The sequence below is a fragment of the Phocoena phocoena genome, chromosome X (genome assembly GCF_963924675.1).
Source record: "Phocoena phocoena chromosome X, mPhoPho1.1, whole genome shotgun sequence".
NCBI lineage: Eukaryota > Metazoa > Chordata > Mammalia > Artiodactyla > Phocoenidae > Phocoena > Phocoena phocoena.
Genome location: NC_089240.1, coordinates 118,425,227 through 118,439,134, shown reverse-complemented (window position 1 = coordinate 118,439,134; position 13,908 = coordinate 118,425,227). Strand labels below are relative to the sequence as shown.

General features: G+C 40.1%; 1 protein-coding gene across 3 annotated transcripts; it reads right to left on the bottom strand.

The window, feature by feature from the left end:
• Positions 1-216: 216 nt before the first annotated feature.
• LOC136142775 (S-adenosylmethionine decarboxylase proenzyme) lies at positions 217-2,226 on the bottom strand. 3 transcript variants are annotated; one of them, XM_065901052.1, is made up of 2 exons: positions 1,806-1,921; positions 917-1,718 (listed from the first exon to the last, which is right to left on the bottom strand). In XM_065901052.1, the coding sequence occupies exons 1-2, from the start codon at positions 1,919-1,921 to the stop codon at positions 917-919; spliced, it is 918 nt and encodes a 305-aa protein (XP_065757124.1). The 3 variants fall into 3 exon arrangements, with proteins under 3 accessions (XP_065757123.1, XP_065757124.1, XP_065757125.1); XM_065901053.1 differs by having other exon boundaries at positions 917-1,452; positions 1,813-1,921; XM_065901051.1 differs by having other exon boundaries at positions 217-2,226.
• Positions 2,227-13,908: the final 11,682 nt, after the last annotated feature.

Below are 13,908 nucleotides of genomic sequence, written 5' to 3'. Positions count from 1 at the left end.
CTCATTTAATGGGGGGCACAGAATGGCATACAGTTCTGCCAATATTCCCTAGTATCAATCTACACCTTCTTCACTAATCAACACCAGCTTATTCCAAAAGAGCTCATGGTAACGAAAAATGCCAAACTCCCTTGACCTTAAAAGAAAATTAAGCCCAGGGTCCACCCCCAACCCCGTTCCCCCTCTGGGGTATAAGGTTAGTGTAAACCCACAGTGTAACAGTGTATTGCTTTATGGAGGGGGTGTGGTTGGGAGGGAGACACCATGGTGAGGAATGAATCAAAGTCACACAAGTATAGGAAGCAGTGAGATAGTAACACACAAAATGGATAACTGCAGTCATTTTCGTAGAGGACTCGACTCGTGGAAGAAGAACTTTGATTGGTGCTGCAAAAACATCTGTATGAAGTAGAAATTCATTTCAATAACATTAGTAGAGAATATGTTCTAGAAAGTGGAGGTAACTGGATGCAAAATCCTGGTAGCAATTTAATAGAACAGTCCCAGATGGCTAGGCTGAGGCCAACACCTAATGAGGACGAAAGCCTTGTCTGTGGGGAATTTTGGATGATACCTGGAGAAATATTACACTGTGCATAAACCAAATTGAGTTGTTTTCACAAGTGTTGTAAAGTTTCATATAGTAAAAGGTTTTTTCTACATGCACTTCAATTTCACAGCAAGAGTGGCATAGGATACCTAAACACAGAAGAGAGCATTCATGCAAGATATCTAACTCCTTGATATAATAATGCATACAATTCAAAATGATTACACTATCATTACATCTAGGGCTTTCTGCAACTACAAGGTGGTGGTTATGGAAAGCATGGCCCTTGGTATCAATATCTAAAAAGCAGCCACCACCTTCTTCTATGTGTGTTCTCTTTTTGCGTTTCTTCTTCATTTTTCTTAATCAACTCTGCTGTTGTTGCTGCTTCTTAGCAAAACTGGTAAAAACAAAATTGTAATCATTGAACATAGCGCTCTGGCAATCAAGACGTTTAAAACCTTCAATCTTCTGGGGTGAAGAAAGCACTGTGCGACATTTAGAACTCTGATTTACAAACAGGGTGGTCACAAATTTTCCTGGCTTGAAGACTTCCACAACTTTCCTGATCAGGTCATCATAGGAGGTCTGACTTAAGTTTGTTTCAAAGCTAACATAAGAAAATTCTGGTTCTGGAGTGATGTGAATAGTCCAATAAGTTCCATCCGATTTCATTCCATTCATTGAATACCCACAAGGATTGAACAGTGTGGCATCAATGACAGAACCTGGTATCAGGTCACGAATTCCACTCTCACGAGTGACATCCTTTGCAGTAACACCATCTTTCATGTAGAACTGGTCCATAACTGCTGGGTCAAGCTCACTCATCAGAATTTCCAGGGTTTGATCTGGCTGATTGATTACCCGACTCTCTGGGAAATCCAAAGTATACAAGTACCAACAATCAGAATTCATGCGTCCCATACAATATGCTGCTCCATTTGGGAAAATTGCATTCAGAAACTCTATTTCTTCCTGGAAATTCCGGTGTGGGTACCCTTGGTGAGAAGGCTTCATGAAATTCTTACGAGAATAAAAGAAGCTTTGAATTGAGTCAAACCCACTGTAATCCCTAGCAAGTTTCAACAGGGGAACCAGTGCTTTCAGCAAGAGGGTGGTACCACATGTCTTCAAAATGAAACGTCTCTTGGAGACAAACATGCTACTCTCACTGAGTACATAAGCTTCCTGCTTGTCAGTTTTTGTCACACTTATGATTGAACATTGCACATCCTTCAAAAGTATGTCCCACTCGGATCTTGGGATGGTGCGAAGATCCCCAGATCCTTGGTTTGCGTCGGGTTGCTGCCTGGAGAACCAAACCTCCAGCAGCTTCTCGGTCCCTTCGAAAAAATGTGCAGCTTCCATCACCGTGAGACTAGCGAACAACCAACAACCACAGAAAATCAACTAAATTAAATCTCTTCTCCCGCCGCTGCCGCCGCCGCTGCGGATTGTTCCAGCTGTGTTACTAAAGTTCAGGTTCCTTTTTTGCTATAATTTTATATTAACTTTTTTTTAAAAAGGGTTAATAAAATTTTCCCGGCTTTTTTTTGTGTGTGTGTGTGAGCGAAAGTTGAACGTGAGTCTGTTGGAAATAGAGGCAGATACAGCTCAGTCTCTTGTAGTCCGCTGTTTCCCCGTTAGAGAGAGTAGAGCGAGCGCTAGCTAATGTCGCCGGCCATACTGTGGGAGCCCCATTGCAGTTTTAGATGCACTAGTTTTTAGAAAGTTCTTTTTTAAAAATATTTATTTATTTATTTTTGGCTGCGTTGGGTCTTTGTTGCTGCACGCGGGCTTTCTCTAGTTGCAGTGAGCGGGGGCTGCTCTTTGTTGTGGTGCGCGGGCTTCTCATTGCGGTGGCTTCTCTCGTTGTGGAGCATGGGCTCTAGGCATACCGGCTTCAGTAGTTGTGGCTCACGGGCTCTAGAGTGCAGGCTCAGTAGTTGTGGTGCACGGGCTTTGTTGCTCCGCGGCATGTGAGATCTTCCCAGACCAGGGCTCGATCCCGTGTCCCCTGCATTGGCAGGTGGATTCTTAACCACTGCTCCACCAGGGAAGCCCCCTAGAAAGTTCTTTATATAAAATCCATAACTGGTCCCTGTGTAACCATTTATTCAATAGTTCTGGTTCTGCTTTGTGGAATCACAGTGTTTCTAAACAATCACATGACAATCCTTCAGATATTTGAAAATAGCCAACATGTTCTACTCAAGTCTTACTTGTCCAAAATAACATATTTGTTTCTTTCAGGAGATTCCCATATATCAGAGTGTCTAGACCTTTGCTGTCTACTACATTAGCCACTAGACACTTGTAGTTATTTGAAGTTAAATTAATTAAAGTTAAATATTCACATAGTCAGTCATACTAGCCACACTTCAAATATTCAATAGCCACATGTGGCTAGTGGCTACTGAGCTGGGAAGCACTGATAGAGAACATTTCCATCATCGTCATCGCAAAAGTACTATTATTGTTCAGTGCTGGTCTAGACCTTTCATTTTTTTTTTGATTAAAAATTATTTATAATTGGTGGATTATAAGTTAGGCTGGGTTGGTTTTGTTTTTCTGTTTTTGCTTTCTTTTGTACCTTTCATTATCTGGTATCTTCCTTCTAGAAGTACTATACTTTTGGGACTTTCCCCATAGAACACTGTATTACTCACATTCAACCAGAGAAGCAGAAACACTAAGATCCAAGTCTTCATATGAAAATAGTGGGGGGGGGGTTTCTGTGAAATGTAATGATCTATAAATTTGACTTTTATTTCTAAGCCTGTGGATATTTGCTTTGCAATGTTTTAGCAGGTTTCAAAAGCAGAAATTCTAAACTCCTTGAAGAATTCTAATAACTCCCTGAAATGGTTAGTACAATGTCCATGTACATGCTTTTATTTTTATAATAATTTACTAACAAATTTACTGCTTGAGCACAGACAGCTCTTGTCCTGGTATTCAGGCCAGAGTTGATGTTTGTACATACACTACAGGGACAGACTCTGGGGACAGATGGGAAAGACAACCTCCCACCTTGAGTCCCAGCACTTACCCCCATGTGCAATACTACCACTCCCCATGACCAACAGCTGATGCCATCACTATTACCACTTTGGCTGCCACCATCACTGCCCCCAGTCTGGGCCAAGATTCCAGCCCCACCTTCCTGTTAGGGACCTGTGGCACCCAGCACTTGCAATAAAATGAAATACAATTAAATATTCACTTCCTCCATGAACATGGGGAGGCTTGTCAGGAAACTATTTAAACGGTAGATGTAAGAGGTCATAAGAATATTAACTAGGGCATTTGTGGTAGGAATGGAAAAGAGTGAACAGATTAAGAGCGTTTTCTTTGAGACTCTTCTCATAAGCAACAGAAACTCAACTCTAACCTTACACAAAAAAGGAACGTTAATGGTTCACATAACCAAACCAAAGGGTGTGTCTGTTCTCAGAACAGTTGGAACTGAGACCTCAAATACCACCTGGCTGCCTGCTCTGCTGTTTTCATTCTCTCTCATGGGCCTACCCTTGTAACCAAGGACAGTTGGTTGCTCTACTAGAACAACTTGGTTTGACTGAGAGGAAGAAGAAATTTCCTTCCAAGAAGATAGAGATGTTCCCTAGAGGGAAAGAGACACTAAGACAATAAACCAGACAATGTAAACTTCAGAGGCCTAGTCTCTAAACAAATGTCAGACTTTTCCTAACATTTTATAAATATAGATGGGGGCTACAGAGGGCAGTACCTTCTTCCTCCTAAGTGGAAGAAGGCAAATTTATATCTTGGCTTTTCCTGTCCTCAGGTCATTCTTCTGATATGAGGAAGCAATATGTCAAGAATGATTCCCGAAGTCAGAATAACAGAGGTTTGTAATTATCTGTCTCTTTGGGTTATCCAACCTTTGTTCACCTCCATTAAATCCAATAATAAAGAGCTGATTACAGATGCCAAAAAATTATCCAAATACAACAAAAAACGGTAGAAACTCCACACTCAGAAAACCAACATATCCGTACTATCAATAATTCTTTATACTTTTTAAATATATTTATACATAAGGAAGGTGAAGGCTGGAACAAGAAACTTTGATCTTCCTGACTTGTTTTTTGTTTTTTTTTTTGTGGTACGCGGGCCTCTCGCTGTTGTGGCCTCTCCCGTTGCGGAGCACAGGCTCCGGACGCGCAGGCTCAGCGGCCATGGCTCACGGGCCTAGCCGCTCTGCGGCACGTGGGATCCTCCCGGACTGGGGCACGAACCCGTGTCCCCTGAATCAGCAGGCAGACTCTCAATCACTGCGCCACCACGGAAGTCCCTGACGTTTTGTTTTTTTTTTTAAGACGACATAATTTTATTTTTCCTCTTCTACCCACAGGATGATCCACGTAAGTGAGAATCTGAAGAATGTCCTAATGTGAGCATCTTATCAAAGATTGGATGCTAGATAGAACAGAATTAAGTGCTATAATTTTTCTACTCATTTGAAGGGTAAGCCAAATGGAGGTATATTAGGGTGCAGGGTGTGATAGGTTTGGAGGGTTAACAGAAAAAGGTGATTTCTCCAGTCTTGCCTTTTCCCCAGTGCACTCCACTCTTAAAGGCAGAGCATTCTTTCTAAAAGGCAGCTCTTACCAGCTCTAACCTTGACTCAAAAATCAACCTTCTTAGTCTGGTGAGATAAACCTCAGGAAGCCATAATGCCAAACAAAATGAGCTTCTCACCAGACCCTGAGTGCACATTGTCCTTCAAGGATCAGCTCAGATGCCACTACCTCCCTCTCTGTTCTCCAAACCATATTCCCTCTTTACCCACATGTACTGGCAGTACTCTGCCCTTCTATTGCCAACTACAATTTGCCCAGGATTGGCATGATTTAAGTATATGTGAGTCTTGCCTTCTAGACTGTACATTCCAGAATCAAGTGCACATACTGACACATGAAAAGTACTCAAGAGTAGAAATAAACTGAGATGGGGACACCAAAGATTGCCTTCAGCATCAGAATACCCATGCCCCTCTTCACCATAGGAATCATAATGCTAGAAGTCTGGATGGCACAATGGTAGCCAAAGGTGACTGACTACTGCAGGCCAACTGAGGACAAGATGACTTGAGGATGACCATATCCTGGCTTCTGTCACTAACTGGTATTTTATTAGAAACAAGTAATTCTTAAAAGTTGCATCCATTGGTTGTTCCAGCTTTTGAACACTTCATTCCTAAATTTCTCTCTATACTAAAATGTGGCATCTTCTTTTCCACTTGGAGCATCTTGTGAAAAAATATGCTCTTTTCTCTCTCAAGTTCACTTTCTGTAGTATACTTACATAATTATACTCAATACATTTCAGTTGAGTGTACTTCTCTCTCCTCTTATTTATTTCTGATATTTTGTGGAAATTTACTTAACTGATGAAACACTGTTTCCAAGTATATCTTTAGGCAAAAGAAGAAGGAATGGATTTACAGAAAGTGCATAAACCCAACATTATGAATATCTCCCAGCAAACTGATATTTACAACAAGCAGGCAATTTTTGCCATACTTACAAGAAGACATAAAATTTTCTGGAATCCATAATACATCATATGGACAACAGAAAGGAACTTCAGGCAGTTATTTCCTCATGGCAAAAGGGCAAAACAAGAAACCAAAAACCGGCTGGGATATCAAGGTAGTTACACCAGGATAGGATATTAATGTCAAATATAGCTTAAATGTTACAATTGTCAAAATAATAGAAGGATTCTTGCAGTAAATACTGAAGAATTACCCTGTAGTCTAGGCTACTTTTACTCTTCCACATTATTTTCGCTATTTTAAAGATAACCCTTTAAATTGTAAATGTTTATTATAGAAAATATGAAAAATGAAAAAAACATGTAAAGAAAATAAATTCACCTGTTAATATACCACCCAGGGATAAGGGACTTGAAAATACTGATAAACAGTTGCACCTCAAAATGGGTTGAACTGCATGGGTCACTTATATGTGGATTTTTTTCATTAAATACGTATAGTACTACCCATCCACAGTTGGTTGAATCTGCAGATGTGGACATGTAGATACAGAGGTGGACTATAAAGTTATAAGCAGATTTTCAGCTGAGTGGGGGGTCAGTCCCTTTAACTCCCATGTTATTCAAGCGTCAACTGTACTTCTTCTCAGTCTTTTTTAATGCAAATACAGAAGACCTCTTATTTATTGTAAGCAGTCTAAAAAGTCAGTTAAAACAGGAATCAAAAATTATACTAAATATTTTTAATAGACTTTATTTTTTAGAGCATACAGTATGTAGTCTTTTCAGATTGGCTTCTCTCACTTAATAATGTGCACTTCCAGCAAGATTCCACCATCTCTTTTCATGGCTTGATAGGTCAGTCCTTTTTAGCTCTGAATAATATTCCACTGTCTGGAAGTACCACCGTTTATTTATCCATTCACTTACTGAAGGACATCTTGGTTGATTGCAGGTTTTGGCAATTATGAATAGAGCTGCTATAAACATCCATGTGCAGGTTTTTGCATGGACATCAGTTTTCAACTTTTTTGGAAAATACTAAGGAGTATGATTCCTGGATCGTATGTTTAGTTTGGTAAGAAACTGCCAAACAATCTTCCCAAGTAGCCGTACTATGTTGCTTTCCCACTGGCAATGAATGAGAGTTCCTATTACTCCACATCCCATCAGCATTTGGCATTGTCAGTGTTCTGGATTTTGGCTATTCTAATACTTGTGTAGTGGTATCTCATTGTGGTTTTAATTTGCGATTCCCTAATGATATATGTTGTTGAGCATCTTTTCATGTGCTTATTCACCATCTATATATCTTCTTTCATGAGGTGTCTCTTCAGGTCTCTCGCCCATTTTTTAAATTGGGGTGTTGTTTTCTTACTGTTGCGTTTTAAGAGTTCTTTGTATATTTTGAGTTATATATTGGGTTACAGTCCTTTATCAGATATGTCTTTTGCAGTATTTTCTGCCAGTCTGTGGTTTGTCTTATTCTCTTGACAGCATCTTTTGCAGGGCAGAAGTTTATAATTTTAATGAAGTTCAGGTTACCAATTATTTCTTTCATGGATCATGCCTTTGGTGTAGTATCTAAAATGTCATTGTCATATCCAAGGTCTTCTAGGTTTTCTGTGTTGACAAACTGATTCTAAAGTCAATGTCCACAAAATAATTCCCTGGGATTTTAACCGGGACTACTTTGAATCTATAAAACAAGTTGGAAAGAACTGACATCTTGACAATATTGATTCTTCCTATCCATGCATATGGAATATCTCCATTTACTTAAATCTTTGATTTCTTTCACTAGAGTTTTGTAGTTGTTTTCCATATTTTTAACATAAAACATGAAAGTGTACATTCCTTAACCAGTCCTGTAATGTGAAGCCAAGGTCTTCTCTTGAGATGTATCCAGAGTTCTGTTCATCTTTCTTATGAAATGCATACTCATAGTGAATACAGTATAATTTCTAGTTACATTTTGTTTGAATTGGAGCAATAACTTAAAAAAACACCTGCCAAACAGTCTGAGGGAAGCCTTCTAATTTTTATAATATTTTTACAAATCTTTTAATTTTCTTGCTCATACCTAATTAATACAGATTTATTTTAGAGGCTCACCTTTACTGTGTCTTTCCAAGGCTTTTATCTGGGCATTCCTACAAGAAAAAAATCTTTCTTTTACAGTTATATCTCATTGGTTTTCTTGACATTTAATTAAATAGTTACGATACCAAGCTTAATTAGCATACAAAAAGATTGTGAGCATACAAATGATTCTTGATAAGCATACACCTCAACCAGTAGGAAAAGGGCCACATAGGCACATAGGGAGATGCCTACCAGCTGTGAACTTTACATGTGCTGCAAGTATTACATGTATCATAGAGGAACCAGAAACCACTCAGCGGTCAGCTAACAGAACTCCTACTGTTTGGGAGTTTTTCTGTTTGTTTTTGTTTTATGAAACAGAAAAATCACAAAGGAAAAAGGAACAAAAACCAACTTAATCTCCATACATTAGAAACTGTCAATAGAATAGGTTTAAAAAATAGAATTTTAAAGGTTTTTTGGGGGGAGGGCATTGTGATGTTTACAGTGTGTTTGACATAAATTTTGCAGTTTGTTCTTTAATTATGAAATATTTTATATAGACTTTTTGATGATGGCCATTTTGACCGGAGTGAAGTGATAACCTCATTGTAGTTTTGATTTGCATTTCTCTAATAATTAGCTATGTTGAGTGTCTTTTCATGTGCCTGTTGGCCATCTGTATGTCTTCTTTGGATAAATGACTATTTAGATCTTCTGCCCATTTTTGATTGGGTATAAGAGAACTACAATGGACGTGCAGAAACTTGCAACTAGTAGCAACTAAACTGTTACCACCATTAGGCCCAAAGGGATAAGAAAAGGAGAGATGCCTGGAATCCAAAGAATAATCATGTAGAATTGGCCTCTTTGAAAGTAGCAGAGACCTCTGGTCAAGGGACATAGTCAGTTTGAGGTGACCTCATGGAGAGGGAGCCAGAAGAATACTCTCTAGTCTCTTTCTGATCTCCTACTGGCTTTCCCATTGTCCAAACCCATCCTGAAGCCACAGAACATGGAGAACCCACCAATGAGGTTGATACAGGTCAGCCTCCCCTGGCAGAGAGCAGAGTGGAGAAAAGAGTTAACTGAAGAGGTAGATACCAGTTATTCAGCTTTCTCATCCCATCCTACTCTCCTCCTTCCCTCCCTCCACAGAGGTATCACTAATCTGAATTTGGAGTTCAATAGTTCCATTCAAATCTGTGTACTTTTACTATACTTGTATATATCCATATGCACTACAGAGTATTGTTTAGTCTGGTAGTTATTACAGTTATTCACCAAATACTTGGGGTGATCTTACCCTCAAAGCACATGGTAAGATTATCCTTCCCAGTCCCCTTAAAGTTCAGTGTAGCTATGTGACTTGTTTTGGACAAAGAAATATGAGTGAAAGTGAAATGTGCCACTTCCAGGAGAAGCTTTAAGAACTACCATGCAAGTCACTTTATCTGCTTCCCATTGGTAAAGTGATCAGTGAAGCATGTGATAAAATGAAGCTTATATCAGCCTGCGGCTCTGAATTACTCATGGACAGAGGCCCCAAGTAATCTATGCCAGCCATATCATGGCTGTAAGTCACTAAGATTTGGGAGTGTTTCTTAAAGCAGCATAACTTAGCTTATCCAAACAGATACATTTTGCATAGTTTTTAACTTTGTATAAATGGTATCCTACCATATTTATCATTCAGCATTTTTTAACATCTTTATTGGAGTATAATTGCTTTACAATGGTGTGTTAGTTTCTGCTGTATAACAAAGTGAATCAGCTATACATATACATATATCCCCATATCCCCTCCCTCTTGCGTCTCCCTCCCACCCTCCCTACCCCACCCCTCTAGGTGGCCACAAAGCACCGAGCTGATTTCCCTGTGCTATGCAGCTGCTTCCCACTAGCTATCTATTTTACATTTGGTAGTGTATATACATCAATGCTACTCTCTCACTTCGTCCCAGCTTACCCTTCCCCCTCCCCGTGTCCTCAAGTCCATTCTCTACGTCTGCGTCTTTATTCCTGTCCTGCCCCTAGGTTCATCAGCAACTTTTTGCTTGACAGTTTTGAGATGCACCCATGCTGATGGATGGAGCATATACAAATATATATAATTTATTTCTGTTATCCCATTGATAGAACACTTAAGATACTTACAATTTTTGCTATCACTAATAAAGAACATCCTGGTACATGCCATCTGTGCAGATGTGCAAGAATTTCTCTAGGGGATACACTCGGGGGAGGAACAATGTGCTTTTAAGCTTTTCTAAAAAAGTAACAGGTTCGGAGGAGACTTTGATCATTATGAACCGTAGTTTCCATCAAAACAGTTTTCAGAAATGTTTGTCCCTCAGGAGTGTGAAAACTGCCTTTCTCAAAACACTAAAATATAATATTCAGGAAAATTCTGTTTTAAAATTGGCCTGACCTTGAGAAGACCAAAGTCATCCTTAAAAATTAAAGAGACCCATCCTAGAGAACAAATGGTTACAGAAAATAACACCAATTACACTTTTAAAAATCTCTCAGGATAAAAGGCAAATTGAGATAAAGGAAAAAAATAGTATAATTTGGAGTCGGTTCTTGAAGAATTTCCTTTTTATAGATGTAATGAGAAATAAAAGAACATAATCAGTCACTAACTGATTAAAAGTATTATCAGCAAAGACAACTGGTGAATAAACAATGAGCTGCCAGTCATAGGTCAGAGACTGATAATACAGAATTATCCATATTATCTTTTCCATTCTCAGTCTAGGTTACTAATATCAAACAATCACTGTAAAAAAGAACAATCTGAACAACGGGATTGGTCCCCCCACCCCCACCCCACTCCTGACCAAAGGTGCTGAGAAACAGAGAAACTAGTGACAGCCTAGTTTGTTTTTTAAAATCTGGAGTCTGTAACAATATACATGAAACTATTAAGAGCTGTTCTCTAAGCAGTTGGATTGTGGATGCTTTTAATTTGTTTTTTATGTATACATATATCTAATTTTCTACAAAACTAAATATTAAAAACACATTAAGGACGTCCCTGGTGGTCCAGTGGTGAAGAATTTGCCTTCCAGGGGACGCAGGTTCAATCCCTGATCAGGGAACTGAGATCCCCCATGCCGCGGGGCAACTAAACCCGTGCGCAGCAACTAAAGAGAAGCCCACAACAAAGAGCCCACACACGCAATGAAGACCCAGTGCAGCCAAAAAAAAAAATGCACATTATATATTACATTTACATTACTTACATTAAAAATTTGTTAATGGCTGAAGAAAAAATACAAATATTTGTTTTTGCCTCCACATCAGCACTGCTCAACCGCCAGTTTCTTGACTTTCGGTGTAGGGCTTTTGAGTTGTCTTCATGCCTTCAGATCCAGGCCATTGGGATGTGCTCACCTCCAGAGGCTAGTGTGCTAATAAGAGGAGAATCCAAAAAAGAACCTTCTTTCCTAATGTCCAGAAACTCTTCTCCCTCCCTCTAGGCCTTTCTGAAGCCCAGAATAACAAAGCCTGTTGAGAAAGGTACAAACTGGCCCAGAGCAGAGAAGTGGCTCATATCACAGAGCAAGAGTGCCCATCCAAGTTCTAAGGTCCTGTTTCACCTGCACACCATTTTCACACCAGTTCCCCCTACTCCTCCACAACACTTCACCCTATCCAAAGATCTTGTACCCATTCATTCTTAAATGACTTTAGGGCTATCCCTGGTGGCGCAGTGGTTGGGAGTCCGCCTGCCAATACAGGGGACACGGGTTCGTGCTCCGGTCCGGGAAGATCCCACGTGCCTCGGAGCGGCTGGGCCCGTGAGCCATGGCCGCTGAGCCTGCGCGTCCGGAGCCTGTGCTCCACAATGGGAGAGGCAACAACAGTGAGAGGCCCGCGTATCGGAAAAAAAAAAGACTAAAGATAGGAAAACTCACAGTCAAGTTCCTTCACTTTACAGATGGAGATATTTCGAGCGAGAGAAAGCATCTTCTCCAAGGTCACACAACAGTACAGTAAATGTTAGATCTGACACAAGACCCATGTAATAGGTAAAGGGTTAGAAAACTGGGTTCTCTAATGTGATAGACACAGGTTCAAATCCCAGCTTTTCACTCCCTGAACCTTTGCTTGCTCAGTTGTAAATGGAGCAACCTAAGGTTGAACTGAGGACAAATGAGATCGTACGGGTATATGCTTTAGTGTACAGTGCCTGGCGCATGGTACGCACCAAACAAATGACAGTTGCATTATTATTATTATTTCCATTAGAGCTTACGGAAAAACCCGAACAGCCTTTTTGGCCAACCCAATGCTAACACCTAAACTAACACTAATACAACAGTACTATTATATTGTGATGTACATTTGCTGCTTTTAAAGGTACATCAGCTTCCTCTAGACTCTTGCTTTAAGTAGCCCTTTTCTAAGATGACCTCACATCTTTGAAGTTTTTTGGTCACTCTGGCCAAATTAAATATCACTCATTAACCTTAAGTGCCTTGTGCAAGACCTGTCAATTTACAGCTGACATACTGACACTTGCTCTAATTTCAGTTGTGATGCACCCATTGCAGTTCTTCTTTTTTAAAGCATTTCATTTGTAGTCACTTGAGTACATTGTGACACCCTGTGATTTTTTAAATCAAATAAATAATTGATCAATTTCCTCCTGAGCTTTGATGAAATGTCAAAATCAGTACAGAAATTGATGAGAATTTGTGAAGGTCTTGTCAATAGCCCACTGCATCACCATTACTATCATTCCTAGTCAAACTCTAGGTGATTGGGCTTCCCTGGTGGCACAGTGGCTGAGAGTCTGCCTGCCGATGCAGGGGACACGGGTTCGTGCCCCGGTCCGGGAAGATCCCACATGCCGCGGAGTGGCTGGGCTCGTGAGCCATGGCCACTGAGCCTGTGCGTCCGGAGCGTGTGCTCCGCAACGGGAGAGGCCACGACAGTGAGAGGCCCGCAAAAACTCTAGGTGATTTAAAGAGCACATTTTGACCCAAATTCAGGTTTTAATTATAATAATTGGGATACAATGATACATTGACTGTTTATTTTTGTTTGGGATTAATTTGGATGGCACAGTACTAAATTAGGACCAGAAGAACGTGGAGGGGGAAAATACCCAGATAATTTTAAAATGAGTGCTTGTCCAATAACTTCGACCTCTTCTCTAAAATATTCTGTGCAGAGTGATGAAAAAGTATCACATTTTAGGACTGTAATTGGTCACCCTCTCTTCCCCTTGCTGGGTTTCCTTCTGATCAGAATTCTAGCTCCACCATGACATGTACAAAAAGTGGGCCATAGCAGAAAGGGGAAAGACCAGCCCAACAGAGACCCTGGAAAATCCACAATTTCAAAAATTAAGAATTGGCTTCATTGAAATGGAGATATCCCAAACCACGCATCACTCTGGGCAGGTGCCATACTCTAACTACACTCGCTGTTATACTGAAAGATAAGATAATGCTGTCAAAGATGCAGATGGAACCGGCTGTAAAGTAGAGAATCAATAATGTCACTCCCAGAAGACTTACATAGTTTACAAAGTCAAATCTCTTCTACAACCAGAACTGCATGAACTACCTAGACTAAAGTACCTTTTTGATAGTGCCCAGATTACAAAAGGTCTAATCACACAGTGAAAAGAGCCACAGACTGCAAACCTGCAGACTTGTGTAATAGTTCCAACAACTCCACTAACTGTATGGCCTTGGGAAAATCACTGTTCCTCCCGAAATCTCAGTCCT

Coding starts and splice junctions, on each gene's coding strand:
- LOC136142775 (XM_065901051.1), bottom strand. CDS start 1,921: ATGGAAGCTGCACATTTTTTCGAAGGGACCGAGAAGCTGCTGGAGGTT.